This window comes from Myxocyprinus asiaticus, chromosome 32 (assembly GCF_019703515.2).
Source record: "Myxocyprinus asiaticus isolate MX2 ecotype Aquarium Trade chromosome 32, UBuf_Myxa_2, whole genome shotgun sequence".
In the NCBI taxonomy this organism is placed as follows: Eukaryota; Metazoa; Chordata; class Actinopteri; order Cypriniformes; family Catostomidae; genus Myxocyprinus; species Myxocyprinus asiaticus.
In genome coordinates, this window is record NC_059375.1 from 43,507,108 (window position 1) to 43,524,607 (window position 17,500).

The 17,500-nt window shown below is 38.4% G+C and overlaps 1 protein-coding gene across 4 annotated transcripts in view; it reads left to right on the forward strand.

Moving 5' to 3' along the window:
• arhgap44b (Rho GTPase activating protein 44b) overlaps positions 1-17,500 on the forward strand; it is a 63,590-nt gene that overhangs the window by 27,566 nt on the left and 18,524 nt on the right. For 2 of the 4 annotated variants that reach the window (XM_051667884.1, XM_051667886.1), the window contains exons 3-17: positions 264-383; positions 4,213-4,289; positions 4,404-4,515; positions 4,608-4,684; positions 6,920-7,037; positions 7,140-7,208; positions 7,310-7,391; positions 7,868-7,995; positions 10,723-10,834; positions 10,927-11,008; positions 11,120-11,200; positions 11,433-11,546; positions 14,542-14,633; positions 14,746-14,926; positions 16,872-16,889. In XM_051667884.1, the coding sequence (XP_051523844.1) occupies positions 264-383; positions 4,213-4,289; positions 4,404-4,515; positions 4,608-4,684; positions 6,920-7,037; positions 7,140-7,208; positions 7,310-7,391; positions 7,868-7,995; positions 10,723-10,834; positions 10,927-11,008; positions 11,120-11,200; positions 11,433-11,546; positions 14,542-14,633; positions 14,746-14,926; positions 16,872-16,889 (1,463 nt within the window). The remainder of the gene's footprint in view (positions 1-263; positions 384-4,212; positions 4,290-4,403; positions 4,516-4,607; positions 4,685-6,919; positions 7,038-7,139; positions 7,209-7,309; positions 7,392-7,867; positions 7,996-10,722; positions 10,835-10,926; positions 11,009-11,119; positions 11,201-11,432; positions 11,547-14,541; positions 14,634-14,745; positions 14,927-16,871; positions 16,890-17,500) is intronic. The other 2 variants (XM_051667885.1, XM_051667887.1) reach the window with 1 other exon arrangement.

Below are 17,500 nucleotides of genomic sequence, written 5' to 3' on the forward strand. Positions count from 1 at the left end.
AAGGTTGTGGAAAAGGCTGGTAACCGATTAATTGGCCGATAGTTTTTAAATTGATTTATAGAATGTTAAAAACCTTCTTAGATTTTCCTTACTTTGACGGGCACAGACATAGAGACTACAAGTGTCCAAAATGAATCAAATTCCAGATGCAGTTTATTGTGCAACCAAAATCAAATTAATAACCAGAAAAATATTTGGAGCATTACACAGGTTATGGTCTGTCCCCATTTAGATAGCTAAGTAAATATGTGTGTATGTTACAGGTGGAGAAGCGTCTGGAACTAGTTAAACAGGTGTCTCACAGCACACACAAGAAGCTGACCACATGTCTTCAGGGTCAACAGGGTGTGGACGTGGACAAGAGATCTGTCAGGTCACCTTCAGTAAGTCATGACCCACTGACCTTTCTGTGTCAAGGCTAATTTACAGTATACTTACTGGGTGAACAGGCTTTTTTGAGTTCGCCTTACAATGATGATCAAATGCAGTGACTGTCAATGTGTTCGTTTGGTGATATTACTCCTGTTCGTCAACATATCTGAAATTCTTGGTTAAGGAGTGTTGATGATTGGTTAAAACTAATCTTGTGTGTGGTTTGGACGTGATGCTTTTTATTTACAATCACACGTGACAGCTGAGGAGTAGTTACATAGGTTAATATCATAAAAAATTGGTAACTTACTTCTCTTGGATTTTGTGCATAAGAACACTTTTTTAAAAATATGATTCACAACACAAACTCCACAAAGACCACAACAAATGCGTGCGTTTAAAAAAACGAAAGTAAAATTAGATAACTTTTCACCAAAAGTAGAAGGGGCTCCGTGACAAGTTTATTAAGGTAAAAAAGTGATGCAACGCTAAAAAGCTGCGTTCCACGAAAGACCTGCATTATTGGCATTACTTCTTTGGATGAAACAGTACGTTAAACATCGTGACCTCAAAGACTAATTTTAAAATGACATCGCATCTAGTATAAATGCCGGCTTCATTCGCCTAGGGTGTTTTAGATCGTCCAGGAGAAATAAATGTGGCTTCTTCCATAGTATATTTGTTAAAAAAACAACAAAAAATAAACATTTACTTCTGATCACCAATAGCAGGGATGTGGATTAGTTCAAGAAGCCATTCGACTCCTCTCTCATTAATATGCACTCAACTGAAACGCTTCTGGGGCGCTGAACTGCCACTATTCTTAAAGAGACAGTACCGTTTTAGCACCTGTTCTACATATCAGTGTAAACACTTGTAAATAATATACATGTAATAAAACATATGTGCAGTTTCAAGGAATTTTTACATTTTTAAAAAGCTAAAATGTGACCAAAATGATGAAAAACGAATAATAAAAAATGTGTCGAATACATTTTTTCGTAATGTAACAATTTAGAAGGTCTCCAGTATAATGAACAGCATTAGTTGTGAGAGAATTTGTTTCATATGTTATCACAACAAACATTATAAAATATAGCTGCAAGCAGCAACTACAGTAACAAGCACCAAAATCACATAGACTCCAACCGCATGATTTTAGGACATACGGTTCATAAGTTACAGGCAAAAATAGCCATTTTTGATATTTCTTGATCTATAGGTGGCGCTGTCACCACACGTTTCATGTACCCTCAGATCATGGTCCTGATGAAGCATACCAAGTTTCGTTTCGACACGACAAACCGTTGCAGAGAAATAGCTTTGCGTCCTGTTTTACGCCGACCTCTTAAATTTGTGTTAACGTAACTTTTCAACTAAGGCAAAAATCTGCATGATTCACTATGATGTGCAGCTCGGTCTGAAAATTGTTATGAGTCATTGTTTAGTTTGTATTCATAATTTTAATGTAAGGGGTCCATTTGAATCATCAGGAGGAGAGTAATCTCTTGTACAAATGGTTCAAAAGACACATGCAAAAGAAATGTGAATTTTCTAACTGATGGTGGCGCTACAGAGTGGGTCCTAGAGACCCCAAATTTGGTATAGGGGCTATTCATGACCAACCCTATCAGTGTGTCAAATGTAATCATTTTCGTATATACGGTTCTATGGGCTGCCATAGACTCCAGACAGAAAAATAATAATAATAAGAATATAGCTGTAAGCAGCAATTAACGGGGTTCAAGTGTTTAAGGGCCTTTAAGTACATATGCAACAGATATAAAGTTTTTAGACAGTCCGTTAGTTAGTTAGTTAGTTTAGTTAGTTTGTGTTTGTTGTCCCCTTAGGGAAAACTAATTTTGCTGCAAGGTGCCAAAGCAGACTCACATTCTAATCACACATCTAATCACCCAGTTACAAAATACAAAATAAATAATACACAATACAAATACAAATTGCACAAAATTGCAACATATGGTCAAGTTAGTTTAATCTGACCATGAGGAGTTCAGTAACCAAATGGCCACGGACACAAAGGAGGCCTTAATTGGATTTGTTCTACCTCCTGGCACTCTAAAGCGATGACCAGATGGCATCATCCTGAATTCTTTCTGTAATGGATGATCGGGAATACTGAGAATCGAGTGTGCCTTAAGTAAAACCTGTCTATAAAAGATATCAATGGGCTGGGCTTGATTTACCCCAATTACTTTTCCTGCCACCTTTACAAGATAGTTAATCTATTTAAGAGTGTCAAATCGGGGCCTGGGTAGCTCAGCGAGTATTGACGCTGACTACCACACCCTGGAATCACGAGTTTGAATCCAGGGTGTGCTGAGTGACTCCAGCCAGGTCTGCTAAGCAACCAAATTGGCCCGGTTGCTAGGGAGGGTAGAGTCACATGGGGTAACCTCCTCGTGGTCGTGATTAGTGGTTCTCGCTCTCAATGGGGCGTGTGGTAAGTTGTGCATGGATCGCGGAGAGTAGCATGAGCCTCCACATGCTGTGAGTCTCTGCGGTGTCATGCACAAGCAAGATTCTTATCCGAATTAAAACCATCTGATTTACTCTCCTTAGTAGAAGTGTTATCCTTCCTGCCAACTGATCTTCAATCTTGTCTTTATATTTTAACCTATCTTTATTCATTTCTGCTCTCACAATCTTTCTGATTTCTCTCACTTTGTTTAGGTTTCCCAGCTGAAAAGCTATTTTCCTTTTGCACAAAAGATCTTTTGTGCCTTCTGAGATCCAAGGCTTTATTGTTAGCACCTGCAGCAATGATAAAGTGTCTTAATTTTCAGAAAAATCAGGTTAGGTAGCACAGAGATGTGGCATTTTTTATGTTCCTGACTGTTATAGCATGTCCTCAGATGGACCCCGTACAAAAGTGTTCCAGATTTGGTGACAATATCTCATTCCATTGAAAAGTTAATACCATTTAAGTAAAAGTGGCCGTGCCCACTTTGTACATTTTTGCATACCGTTGCGATGATGAATCGAAAGTTTCTGCACTGGTTTGTTCCGTTCGTGTGAACGGTCTAGGACTAGTTAAAAAAAAGTAGTTTTTTAAATAATCTAAAATATTTAACGAACGATTTGATTCACACCAATGCTTCTTGAGGCAAAGTTGTTCAGAATGAGGAAATCTTTCATATGGTATGAATAACGTGTGTCTGAGTGAAACACAGTGGTATATACAACGATTTATACACATGAAAAACACGATAGCGCCTCCCGGTGGCTAATTTTTTTTCACGTTTTGTACAGACTTCTTGGGCAAAGAGACAAATAGGCCTACCATGTTTCGTTCTGATCTGCCTTTTCTAACCCTATGTAATAGCTGCTGAAAGTTGATTGGTCGATGGCAGACATGTTTTTAAAGATATATGACTGTCCTCATAGACCTTGATGGCACCATGGATGAAGAAATTGCATACAAAATTTCAAGTCGATCGGATCAACGGTTCCATAGTTAGAGCCATTTTTTAGATTTTTAATTATTATAGCGCCACCAAGAGGCAGAGGCACGCAATTTTGAGTACTACCATTCCCCAAAGTTTCAAGTCTCTAGGCCGATCAGTTTTAGGGCAGAAAAAGCCATATACCTAGACTGAAATGAATCAGAATCAAATCAGAATCAAATTTAATCTAAAGCTTGTAAATCGAATAGAATCAGGACATCTGTACCAGAACTGTCCTATTGGTATTCAGAAACATGAACGTTCAGAAGTGGTTAAAATATTGAAATAAGGTTCAAACCAGCACAAGCAAACATGTGTGTTGTGTTATTTTGTGTTGTGTGTGTATTTACTGTTATATATGTGTATTTGCGAGCAGAAGAAGCTTCCTCTGACATCACTAGCTCAGTGTTTGGTGGAGGGCGCTGCTGTTCTGGGTGACGATTCACTGCTGGGGTAAGAACTTATTTAATCACACGCCCATGTTCACGTCTCGTTTGAATCAGACATTGATCATGTGACACAGTTTAGGTTATGACCTTTGACAGAGCATTGACACATCTCTTGTAGGAAGATGCTGAAGATTTGTGGAGAGACGCAGGACAGACTCGCACAAGAACTTCAGCTATTTGAACTCCAAATCGAGCGGGATGTCATCGAACCACTCTACACTCTCGCTGAGGTGAGTGAGCGAAACGTGTAGATAAACTAGCTCAAAACTTGTAATCCTGAAAACTTTGTTTACTTCTGTCATTTTATATTGTGTCCTCATAGGTCGAAATTCCCAACATTCAAAAACAAAGAAAACATTTAGCCAAACTGGTGCTGGACATGGACTCTGCTCGAACACGGTGAGAAACACACACATTAACCCTAAACCTAAACCTCACACAAACCTGTTAATGTCAGTACATTTAAAGCAAAACATGATTTGGACGATTTATGGGTCTTTTTATCTAGCGAGGACTGCTGAAAATGTCTGGGTAGTAACAGATTACATGTAATCTGGATTATGTAATCCGATTACAAAAATCTAGTACTTGTAATTAGATTGAATTACATTTTAAAATAGTCAGAATCAGATTACAGTTACATTTTATGGATTACATGATTACATATTAATCAGGCAAAGGCAGTAAACTGCGCATAAAGACCTGAAACTAGACACCAGCCATAATTACAGTGAAGATGGAGCGGTAATCCACAATCCAAAAGCAATCAGATGATATTACCTTAAAATGTAATCCAAGAGGTTTGTAATCAATACCAGATTACAATTCAGAAGTAATCTACCCAGCACTGCTCACAAGTCGATTTTCGTCACGTTTCACTTTATTAAAAACGTCGATAAAAATGGTGTTAACACTTCAATGCATACCTCGGGTCTTTAGTGACCCAGGACCTAATTTCACATCTTTTACCTCATCCATTTTTTGGAGATCCTGTATGACCACACCTCCTTGGTATTCCTAAACCTTTCTCTTATGAATCATTCAACAGCAAAACAATGCCAAAATTGCATAAAAATATTTTTCTCTAATTGTTTAATTACCAAACGTGTATAGGGTCTTTAGTGACCCGAGATATGTAATAGCGTTACAATACATTTTATAAATAATATTTTTATAATTATTTCAGCCTCATCTCACATAACATTCGGCAAGTGTGTGCCGATTTTTCTCTAGCCGAAATCGGTATACGTTGACCGAATTTGAAAACACTGCCCCCAGAGGCTAAAGCGGTAAGTGTTTTAGAGCATATAAACAAGTGTGATATCCATTTATATCCAGGAGAGGCCGCCAGAAGCCAGTTGTTAAAATAATTGTTTTCAGCTGAACAGGGTGTAAAACAGTGAAGAGAAATGCTAATTTTATTTAATCTACTCCCCAACCAAAACTCAAATCTAACCCTAACCAATAGTAGAGACTAAATGCAATGTTAGAGATAAAAATGCAACCTCCTTATCACACTCGTGATTGTTTATACAAATGTGATTACTTCCTTGTTTGATTGGGGATTGAACTGTGGTCTCCCATGCAACTGATGCAACACGCTACCAGTCGTGCCACCAGGGAAAATAATTGTTGTCCTAGGGTACCAAAACTTTTGGAAACAGCATGCCGACTTCCCGTGTGATCATGTTGATTATTTCATATCTATATATGTTTGCTATCACAGAATATCTATTTCTTTGTTTATTACAAGACAAATGAGTTCCATATTCATGCAAATTATTACTATTCCTTGTCGATTTTTTGCCGCAGTGGTGGCAAATTATCAGTATCACATTTGGGTACACACATACATATTATAAATGTGATTCGTTCCTAAAAGTGGTGCTGTTATTTTAGTGATTGATTTATATATTGTGTGTGTGTGTGTGTGTGTGTGTGTGTGACTGTATATGTGTGTGTGTGTGTGTATGTATGTATGTGACTGTATGTGTGTGTGTGTGTGTGTATGTGTGTGTGTGTGTGCAGTCCCAGTGAGAGAGTATAGGAAAGGGGCAAAATGTAAGTGAAGTGTTTATAAGTAAAAATCAAATTCATAGATGTACAAAAAATATGCATAATATCATGTGTAAAGCCACAATTGATGCCCGGGTCAAAACTGACCCGCGAATGGGTCTTCAAATGGTTATATCTCTTAAACTATTTTATTTAAAAAATCTGAAAAAAATCTGTTATGTGTATTTTGATAGTCTTGACAAAGAAAAAAAGTTTGGTTCCCGTACTAAAAACTATGTGGTATTTAAAAATTATTATCTACCTCTCCCGGGACAAAAATGACCCAAACGCAATAGGAGGGTTAAACAAAAAAACTGATAGCCCCACCCCCAACTCACGGCATTGGTTGAGTAACGTTGTTAGGGCGGGTCTAAACTGGTCACTCAAAACAAACACAGTAATTTTTATAGCCCCACAAAGGCACAGTGTTTACAGTTTTTGAGAAAATTAACCTCTGAATTGCAAACTTATAGTTATCACTGCATAGCTGAGATAGAAGAAAGTAATTTTAACACTGGAAAAGTTAATACTTCATCTTTAAGGGTTAATAATACAGCATTTTCTCTTCTCAAACTGTAGGTGGCAGCAGTCATCGAGATCTTCAACTCTGTCCAATAAGGAAACGGCAACCGGGGCCAAAGCCGACGCCCTCAGGGAGGAGATGGAGGAGGCAGCCAATCGCATGGAGATCTGTAGGGTGGGTGGGGCTTATTTCTCTTGTGTTCATCATCCTCTCTCTTTCTCTGAAGTGCAAACTTTTTGTGCATTTTTAATGATGATTTTGATGTTTTTGTTTCAGGATCAGCTGTCAGCAGACATGTACAGTTTCATGGCCAAAGAAATTGACTATGCAAACTACTTCCAAATGGTGAGTGTGTTACTGTAACAAACCTCTTATTTAGAGTTCTGCCCTCTGACAGTATGGCCCAATTAATAATCTCTCTCTCTCTGTCTTTTCTCTGTTTTTAGTTGATAGAAGTCCAGGCAGAGTACCACAGGAAGTCTTTAGACTTGCTCCAGAACATTCTCCCTCAGATCAAAGCTCAACAGGGTGAGAATCAAGAATGGACTGAATCAGAACCGAATTAGAATAAATAAAAAAAAACTGTGTTACAGAGAGACACTTACAGTGGAAGTGAATGGGGCCGATACGTAAACATTACAATACACACTGTTTCAAAAGTATAGCCACAAGACATAAACAATATACATGTTAACATGATTGTTGTGTGTTAAAAAGAAGGATTAACCAGCGTTATGGCCAGATTATTATTATTGTATCATGATACTGAATGATTACCATATGTACAGTATTTACATAGCACTCCAAGGGACTTCTCAGAGTACTCATATCATGGTACATGTCCAAATAAACATGATATAGCTATTAAACCTATCCCAAAAATTCCATGGTATATTACCATGGTCCTCTCTAGTGCTGTTTTTTAATGTTTTTCGAGAATGCCTGTAATAGTAAATGTTTTCACAGCTTGGTTTTTATATTTCCTGTCCATATTTTGGTTTCAGAGTCGTGGGTGGAGAAGCCGTGCTACGGGAAACCTTTAGAAGAACATCTGACTTTGAGTGGCAGAGAAATCGCGTTCCCTATCGAGGCGTGTGTGACGATGCTGCTGGACTGCGGCCTACAGGAGGAGGTCAAAACACTGACATTGATACTATACTGTTTAAACTCTTCCTCTACCTCAATTCCTCATGACAGGTGTGACGAGAGCAGCTCTGTAAATTCAGAAATGTTTAAAAGGGTTAAACGGGAGGGTCTGGGTATCTCAGCGAGTATTGACGTTGACTGTCACCCCTGGAGTCGTGCGTTTGAATCCAGGGCGTGCTGAGTGACTCCAGCCAGGTCTCCTAAGCAACCAAATTGGCCCGGTTGCTAGGGAGGGTAGAGTCACCTGGGGTAACCTCCTCGTGGTCGTGATTAGTGGTTCTCGCTCTCAATGGGGCGTGTGGTGAGTTGTGCGTGGATCGTGGAGAGTAGCATGAGCCTCCACATGCTGTGAGTCTCCGTGGTGTCATGCACAACGAGTCACGTGATAAGATGCACGGATTGACGGTCTCAGAAGCGGAGGCAACTGAGACTTGTCCTCCACCACCCGGATTGAGGTGAGTAACCGCGCCACCACGAGGACCTACTAAGTAGTGGGAATTGGGCATTCCAAATTTAGGGGATAAAAAAAAAAAAAAAGCAAAACTTCCTCCCATTATCCTAATAGAACTTGTATTGAAACTAAACTGCAAAAATGGCCTATTTAGAATTCAGCCCTTTGACTAGGGATGGGTATCAATACAAATGTCCTAATTCGATTCCGATTCATAATCTCTCGATTTGATTCAGTTCCGATTAATTTTGGTATATTGCTTCAAGTGAAACAATTTGATGATTCTCACTACCAATATGTGATACCACAACAAAATACGTAAACATTGAGTAAACATTGTTTCAAGTTCTCAAGTAATTATTCACGACAAATAAACAGCCTGTAATAAAGAACAAACAACTCCGATATTTTGATACAAATCTGCTTTTTTTGTCCCGCTGTTTACGTTTGCTTTAGACTAGTGCTGTCAGTCAATTAAATATATTTAATCGCGATTAATTGCATGATTTTTTTTATAGTTAATCGCAATTTAATCTCAGATTTTTAAAGTGCTGAAATTTGATTCTGTATATACCTCTTGTCCTCTCAAAATGCATTTCGTTCCTTTTTATGGAAGAAAACAAAACAATATGTAACAATAATGCTTTATTAAGCCCTTAAACTCTATGGAGCGCTATATTGCGATAAAAGTTTACGCTTAAAACGTTAAAGTCTCTGTATACATAAATCAGGCATATGAGGTATCTTTTGAAAGCTTAGAATCTGAATTATTCAGAAATATCCATTACTTCTGCATTTATGTTACTTAAAATAACAAAATAAGGCCTCAAAACGTTTGCATTGGAAATTAGCGCCCTCTAGAGGTAATGGGGTAGAAATATTTATATAATTTTTTTTTAATTCTTTCACATAGCACCTAAATGGACATGTCATATATCAAATGAAAGCTCTCATTCTGGAATGTGACTGTACAGTTTATGTAGTTGCCCTAATACCACAGTTTGAAAGATTTTCAAAAGAATCACAAAGTGAAATATGAAGTCATCAAATACAAGCTTCACTTTTATGCTCCGATCACTGCTGCTGTTAGCCAAAATAGCCAAAAACTTTATATCTGCTTTTATCTTAGGAAGTTTCTATATTTTTTATTTGTCTGTAAGCTTGCTTGGGTGTATAATCTAATGTTATCTTAGATGTCCAGAACAAAATGTGCCATCCAGCAGGAAAAGCATGCAAAACAAATCATCAGAAAATATGTTTTCGACTATTGATAATAAAATGTTATATATCATTGCAAAGGGGAGGATCTCTGCTTTCTAATGACACCTAGATTGAGCTTCTAGTCCACTCAGAGGCCGAGATATTCAATGAAATAATGAGGGTGGTGCTTGAACTGAAAATTAGACTGAATGTCTATGGACGAGCACATCTGTGAGGGATAAAATGTGTTAGAGCGCCACCTACATTTCAGATCTGTATATTGTGATGGAATATGATAGAGAAAAAAAAATTTCTAGTGCTTTCTGCCATCTAGTGGAATAAAATGAGACTTTTCAAAGTGAGGCTGAGTGAACAGAAACACAATTACATGCTTACAAATTTTGGAAAACAAAACAATTGTTTTTTTGTTTTTTTTTAATTAGACCAATTTTTTGCAATTAGTCCACCGTATGTGTGACTGGTGAGCTTTTAAATTTGAGTGTGAAAAATTGATTGCGGCAGCCCAAAAAATGCAAAAAAACATTTTCCAAATAAAGCCTTCCACAGTATAAAGATGGAAATGCTCTAAAATAGCATCAATTCAAGTAACATTAAACGTTTAAAAGTCTATGTGGCATTGATTTGCCAATCATAACAGAGCTCTATCACTAATTTATATTTAGATGTCTCAAAGGCACAGCAACAAAACAGTGAAGTTTTAGAGAGTGGGTGGAAAATAATCCTGAAAAACGTGTTATTTAGCGAAAAATTTACTAATATTATAACCAGGGGCGGACTGGCCATAGGGAGAACCGGGACTTTTCCCAGTGGGCCAGCCATGAAACGGGGCCAAACAGGTGGCGATAAGCTGAAACGGGCTGCCGTGTTATGCCGAACGGGCCGTAAAACTGCGCCGCGATATGCAGAAAAGGACAGGGAGAACCCCTAACCACAACTCAACAACTTTTGGGCCGGTTTCTATGTAAAATCCAGGGTCGATTTCTCTTCCCAGTCCGCCCCTGATTATAACAATATAAATGTATATGTTCGTGTGTGTATCAGGGTTTGTTTAGAATTGCACCATCTGCATCGAAACTGAAGAAGTTGAAAGCGTCATTAGATTGTGGAGTATTGGATTATCAGGAATATTCTGCAGATCCTCACGCCGTCGCAGGTGAGATTTACCTCTGACCATTTGTTTTTTTACTATCACACGATTGCACCTGATGTGAACTCAGTGCATGTGTTTTTGTTTTTGTTGGGCAGGTGCTCTAAAATCATACCTGCGTGAGCTGCCCGAACCTCTGCTGACCTTTGACCTGTATGAAGAGTGGATTCAAGCATCAAAGTGAGTGAATCTGACATTGCTAAAGAACAATTGTACAGCTGTTAATAGATTCACAGATGGTTTGTTTTTATGGTTCGTGTGCCATTGTAGTTATGAGTTTGTTTACTGTAGTATTGCAGATCAAGACAAGCGTTTGCAAGCGTTATTAACAGTCTGTGAGCAACTGCCCACAGCAAACAGCAACAACTTCAAGTGAGTATAAACAAATATCCCATAATCCCACAGTGACTACTGGAAAGACCTGCATATCTGCTCACCAGCATGTTGTGTTGTGGATGCTGGTTTGTAAAAGCTGGTCTTAATGATTTTTAAGAATTTTAGGAACTGTTTTGTGTTGTATTAGTGGACTGTTGAAAGAGGTGTATTGCATCTGATGACTTAAAATTATATTGTTTTTATATTTATATTTCATTTGTTCCACCAGGTATTTAATCAGATTTCTTGCCAAGCTGAACGAGTATCAGGACTACAATAAAATGACACCAGGAAACATTGCGATAGTCCTGGGGCCAAACCTGCTGTGGGCGCACACTGAGGGGTGAGTGACAACACACTGACGGGGAACTCACTAAAGGTCGATTTATACTTCTGCATTAAAATTACGCCGTAGCCTTTACACAGTGGTTTGAATTTATAGTTCTGCATTGGTGTGTCTGAGTTGTTCTGCAAATACACAGCTAAAAATGCTTGTGTGTTGAGGGAAAATGTCTTCATTTTTGAAATACATTTAATAAGTTTTTATTAAGTCAAAAGAATTTATTAAATTAATTTGAAGCATTAAAAACAAGTTCATCAAAAAATGTGAACATGTTGAGATTTATGTTCATATTGTTTATTTTACATGTTGCCTGCCATGAAGAGAGAAATTAAATCTTGCATATACTGTATGCTTGCTCTTGAGTCGCTTAATATAAATAAATAAATAAATATTATGGCATACTTTGACATTCCGCACTGAAAAAGATCAAATTAATGAACTATTAATTAACTACTCAAATGACCAACGCAAACTAGGTGTCGTTTCATAGGAAATATGACCTTTTAACAAGTGCCAAGCCACAGGGGGGCGCTGAACACGGGGGAAAAAAAAGAAAATATTATGGAATTATGTAATAACCAGTTGCATGATCTGCACAAAATATGTGTCATTTTAAAGCTTAGACTCTTATCTTTACAGTGAATATAGCTGATCTGACCAATTCTCAAATACTGCTTTTAAATTGGCTGATAAATTAGAACTGTTCCATTTTCATAATTTGCAAATTTGCGATCGCAACAATCATATTTAGAACCAGTAAAAAGATCATAAAGATCACACAGCCATGTGTTATATATCTTTGGAAAGGTCTGGATGAGTAGAATACAACAAGCAGAGACCAAACTACAGTGAGTATTAGTGTGTGAAATCCACATGTATAGTAAACGGATAAAAAATGAATTTTGGTCACATTTTGGTTTATTACTTCATGAAAAATAAGCGTGATATAGAAAATGAGGTATCGAAACTTACAGTAGAGGACTCTGAATCAAACAAGCCCACACTCGATGTAATACAATGAGTAGATCCTGAAATATTCCTCAAAGAGTGTCATGTAGTGGCATCTTTATAGCGACAGTTTCTCTGGGATCGATTCACTGAAACATGATCCTTCGGGTCATAGATGTGATAGATCGTCATCACTGGATGTCTAGAGAGTGTGGATGGAAAGTGGTACTATCCCACGTGAGTGAGCAGAGCCAGAGCGCACATACACAGACTGTGCTTATTTGCTTTCTAAGATATATTATGTCAAAAAAGAAAACTTTGGACAACTATTATTTGGGTAGTTTTCTCAGTAGTGTCTAAAACTGAAAATCTCCGAACTGTTCCAAATCTATTTTCTTCATAGTTCAAAGTGGTTTCTATTAACCCTTTAAGCTCGGATGGACCTGCGAGAAAAACTAATTATCAAAATATTAATAACTACATTCTTGGCCAACACAAAATGTGTATCATTTGAAATCTTAGAAGCTCTACTTTCCAATGCATGTAGGCATTAAGACCAAAACTGAACAAGTGCTTTGACTATAAACACGTTAACTTTCCTAGATCAGATGACGTTATCGAAAATGCTGTAGCATCGTGGAACGCTAAACCAATCGGATTGGGTTCAGATTGCTCCAACCAGTGGTGAAAGTCCTCCATATTTGGGCAGGGAATCATGTCAGTTCAACCACTGTAATAACATATGGCCACCAGGAGATGGCGCCAAGTGCATGACACATATTCAATGATGACTCAAATGGCACAGAATTAAACTCATTCTGTGAAATCTTATTTCTAAAATCATATCTGCATGCTATGAAAACTTTTAAGTCATTGTTGATTTGTTATTAGTTCATATGAACAATTATTATAGTTTTATTTGTTTGGTGAGGCTTTTGGACACATGGAGACCTTTTTGTACACTAGGATATTTATTTTTGTAATGCTATAACTTTTGATTGCTTTGTCGTATCAACACAAAATCAGCTACAAGTGACACGACTGGGAACAAAACAAAAGTTTTTCAGAGCCACCTCATTTACACCCAGAGATATATAAAAAAGTACATTTTTGGCTCAATGTATTTGTGATTTTTGAGCAGTTTCTTAGGCTGAGAGTCTCAGAATTTATCATAATCTACATTATATCATTAAATTTTTTTTACAAGTTTTCTTTAAAATGATACCAAACTCTTGACCCTCCTATTTATTTATTTATTTATTTATTTTGTCGAGTTAATTAGGGTTTGCCACTGAATGGCCTTCAGGGTGTAGGAGGTTAATGTACTGACAAACTAGAAATTTTCCATTTTCATAACTTATGAAATATGAATATTTACTGTACATCGTACTATCAAACATATGGTCAAAACATCGTTCAGATCGGTTGAATACAACAAGCATATTGTTTCACTCACAGACCAAATATACATTGTCTAAAAGCTGTGAAAGCACAGATTGTATAAGTTGTAAACTTTTGACCTTTTGAAGCATTTCTGCTTGTAACTTTCTGAAACATAAACAGAATTTAAAAATAGCATATGCTCCCTATTAAAATGAGCTTAAATGCAATGTGATATGATGCGTAGATGCTTCAAATAATATTGAAGAAAATGCAACGCTACCTCAGATATCCGTTTTATCATCCTGGGGCACGGTCTCTGGTTACAAAGTGGACCAATCACAGCTGTCGAGGTCTGTGTAGACGCAGCGCATACTTATATTTTTGGAGAGGTGCTTGTCAGGCTGTGGCGTAGGTTTGACACAGAAGTATAAATCGACCTTAAGAATGAATTGTGCTGGGAGATAGTGTTTATTTGTGTGTTTATTTGCATATTTGCATGTGTAATTCACTTCACAATGCAAACACGCCCAAAAATCTGTGCAGAATGCAAATCTCATTGGCTAAACTGTTCAGTTAATTCACCTCTGAGACTTTTCTGACCTTCATCATCATTAAAAGGCTAAATTATATGTTTATTACTCATCCATCTTAATGTTTTCCTCAGGAATATTACAGAGATGATGACAACGGTCTCACTGCAGATAGTAGGAATCATTGAGCCAATTATCCAGCATGCTGATTGGTTCTTCCCTGGAGGTGAGACATACAGATGGACCAATGAGATGCTCCATAGAGATGTTTAGCATCAATTCAGTGTTGTGTTGAGATGCTGCGATTAACGTATTTTTCATGTATCTTCCTGTCACAGAGATTGAGTTTATTGTAACGGGTAACTATGGCAGCCCCGTCCACACCAATCACAATGCCAATTATAGCTCCATGCCCTCACCCGACATGGACCAATCAGATCGCAGGCAGCAGGACCAGAGCAGACGACCTCTCAGTGTCGCCACCGACAACATGATGCTGGAGTTCTACAAGAAAGACGGGTATGAACAAAAACAGCAGTGCGTTCAGAGATAATAATAAATATAAAAAGCAAATATAAAATATAAGTATATATAGAAATACACAATAATAATAAAAAAAAAAGTTCTCTCTCACGAACTGCCATCTCTGGTCGCCTTTATCCCTCGCTCGCCTCATTCCGGGCGTGTGTCCAACACGCCCTCCTCCGCGCTACACTCCTCCCTGCGTTGCCTCAGGCCGGGGAGCCCCCGGCATGACGTACATCCCCTTGCGCCCCGCCTGCCGGTGGGTCATCCCCGCCTTCTTCGACCTGGGAGGAGACAGGAGGGGAAAAACAACAACAACAAAAAAAACAGGCAAGGGAAAGGCCAACACGGAGTGACAGCGAGAGAGAGAGAGGAGAGAGAGAAAAAGAAACTCACTCACCGTTCTCTGATGCACCGACGCGTGGTCCTTGATCACTCCTCCACCCTCTCAGGTGGACGACAGCTGCTCCTCCCCGAGCGGACAAACCTCCGACCCCCGTGGGGACACTTCTCCGCCCCTGGCAGCGGCCCTACCACTCCAGGCGTTCGGGGAGTCGATTCCCTCCTCCCCTCGCGGACGACGGTCTTCCCTCGACCCCTCCACGTTTTCTGGCAGCCGGCAGGGCACTCCTTCGCCCCTAGCAGCGGCTCCATCGCTCCAGGTGGTCGAGGAGTCCAGTCCCTCCTCGCCTTGCGGACGATGGCCGTTCTCCGCGTCCGGGCGGTCGGGCTACTCCGAAATACATGTTTTAAATGAATTTGACATATTTAATATTATTTTAGAAATAGGTGTAAGCCAAGTAAAGTTATTAAAATGTACTTCATTGTAAGTCATTAACTGTAATCTGATTACTTTTTGTACTTCTAAAGTAATTAGATTACAGTAATTACTTTGTAAATAAATTATGTGCCACACTGACTGAAATACAGAATGAGAAATGAATATATGACAGTAATAAGAATCTAATGACAATCACTATTGAGAATAATAAGAATTTCTGTGCAAACAAATTTAAAAGTAAAACTTTGCATTACAGTAAATTTACCGATTAATCGTGGCGATAGTTGCTTTTTAGAACTATCGGTTATCGGCAAAAATCTATGTCAATAGTTGCCGATAGTTTATTAATAATTTTGACATTTCAAAATAAGAGTCCCCAGTGTGTTTCAGGCTTGTTTATACTTAAAAGTCCTGCGTTATGCACCAAATCTTATTTTTTTCTGGTTATTATTGAGATTATTGAAATTACGTGTTTATTGTGGATTAAACTTTAAAATGTGCATAATTTTTTTAGTTTTCTCCCCAATTTGGAATGCCCAATTCCCAATGCGCTGTAAGTCCTCATCAATCCAGGTGGTGGAGGACGAATCTCAGTTGCCTCCGCGTCTGAGACCGTCAATCCGCGCATCTTATCACGTGGCTTGTTGAGCGTGTTACTGCGGAGACGTAGTGCGTGTGGAGGCTTCACGCTATTCTCCGCAGCATCCACACACAACTCACCACATGACCCACCGAGAGCGAGAACCACATTATAGCGACCACGAGGAGGTTACCCCATGTGACTTTTGGCCTATTAATCGGTTATTGGCCTTTCCCACCACCTTAGTTATCAGTATCGGCAAAATCCACTATTGGTCGACCTCTAGTCCTACACTTTCTTGATGCTAAATATGATTTCTTGTTTTTTTTATTTTTGGATAAAATGTGAAAACATGCTTTAATGAGATTCATTCATATGAAAGGCTCTTTAGGGTGAGAACCTTTGCTCATCAGTAGTTTGTAGTTGCATGTCTCCCTGTTTGATTCCTCATCAGCTCATGGAAACTGAGTCACTGGCCTCTTGTTTATGGATCTCCATTTCGGCTCTCAGTCTCTGTGTGATCTGACATGGTTTGGGTTTCAATGACTGATGCTTCTGCTTTTATTCCACTAATGCAGCATTAGGAAAATTCAAAGGTAAAGCTTCCTTTCTTACTGTCTGCTCTGACAGTCTGAACTTCACTGATATCCTGCAAACCTGCTGATTTTTTTACACTTAGGAGTTGTGTTATAATTGTATGAAAGTTGTAAAAGAACAGCGTGCATGTGAATTTATGTCCTGAAAAAAGTGTTTTAAAGTGACGTTTAATGGCAGTGAAAATGTGTTGAACGGTGCTTGAAATAAATATTGTTATTTCTAAAAAAATCGCTTATTACTTAAAATTCTATGGACCCGCTGGCGGGTAAATGCACTTCTGCATTTATGTTACTTAAAATAACAAAATAAGGCCTCAAAACATTCACGTCTGAAATTAGCGCCCCCTAGAGGTAATGGGGTAGAAATATTTATATCAAAATAAAAGTCCTTCACATAGCACCTAAATAGGCAAGTCACATAACAAATGAAAGCTCTCATTCTCAGGAATCTGACTGTACAGTTTATTATGTTGCCATCCAGAAGGAAAAGCATGCAAAACAAATCACCAGAAAAATATGTTTTCGACTATGGATGATACAGTGTTATATATCATCGCAAATCTCAGCTTTCTAATGACACCTAGATTGAGCTTCTAGTCCACTCAGAGGCC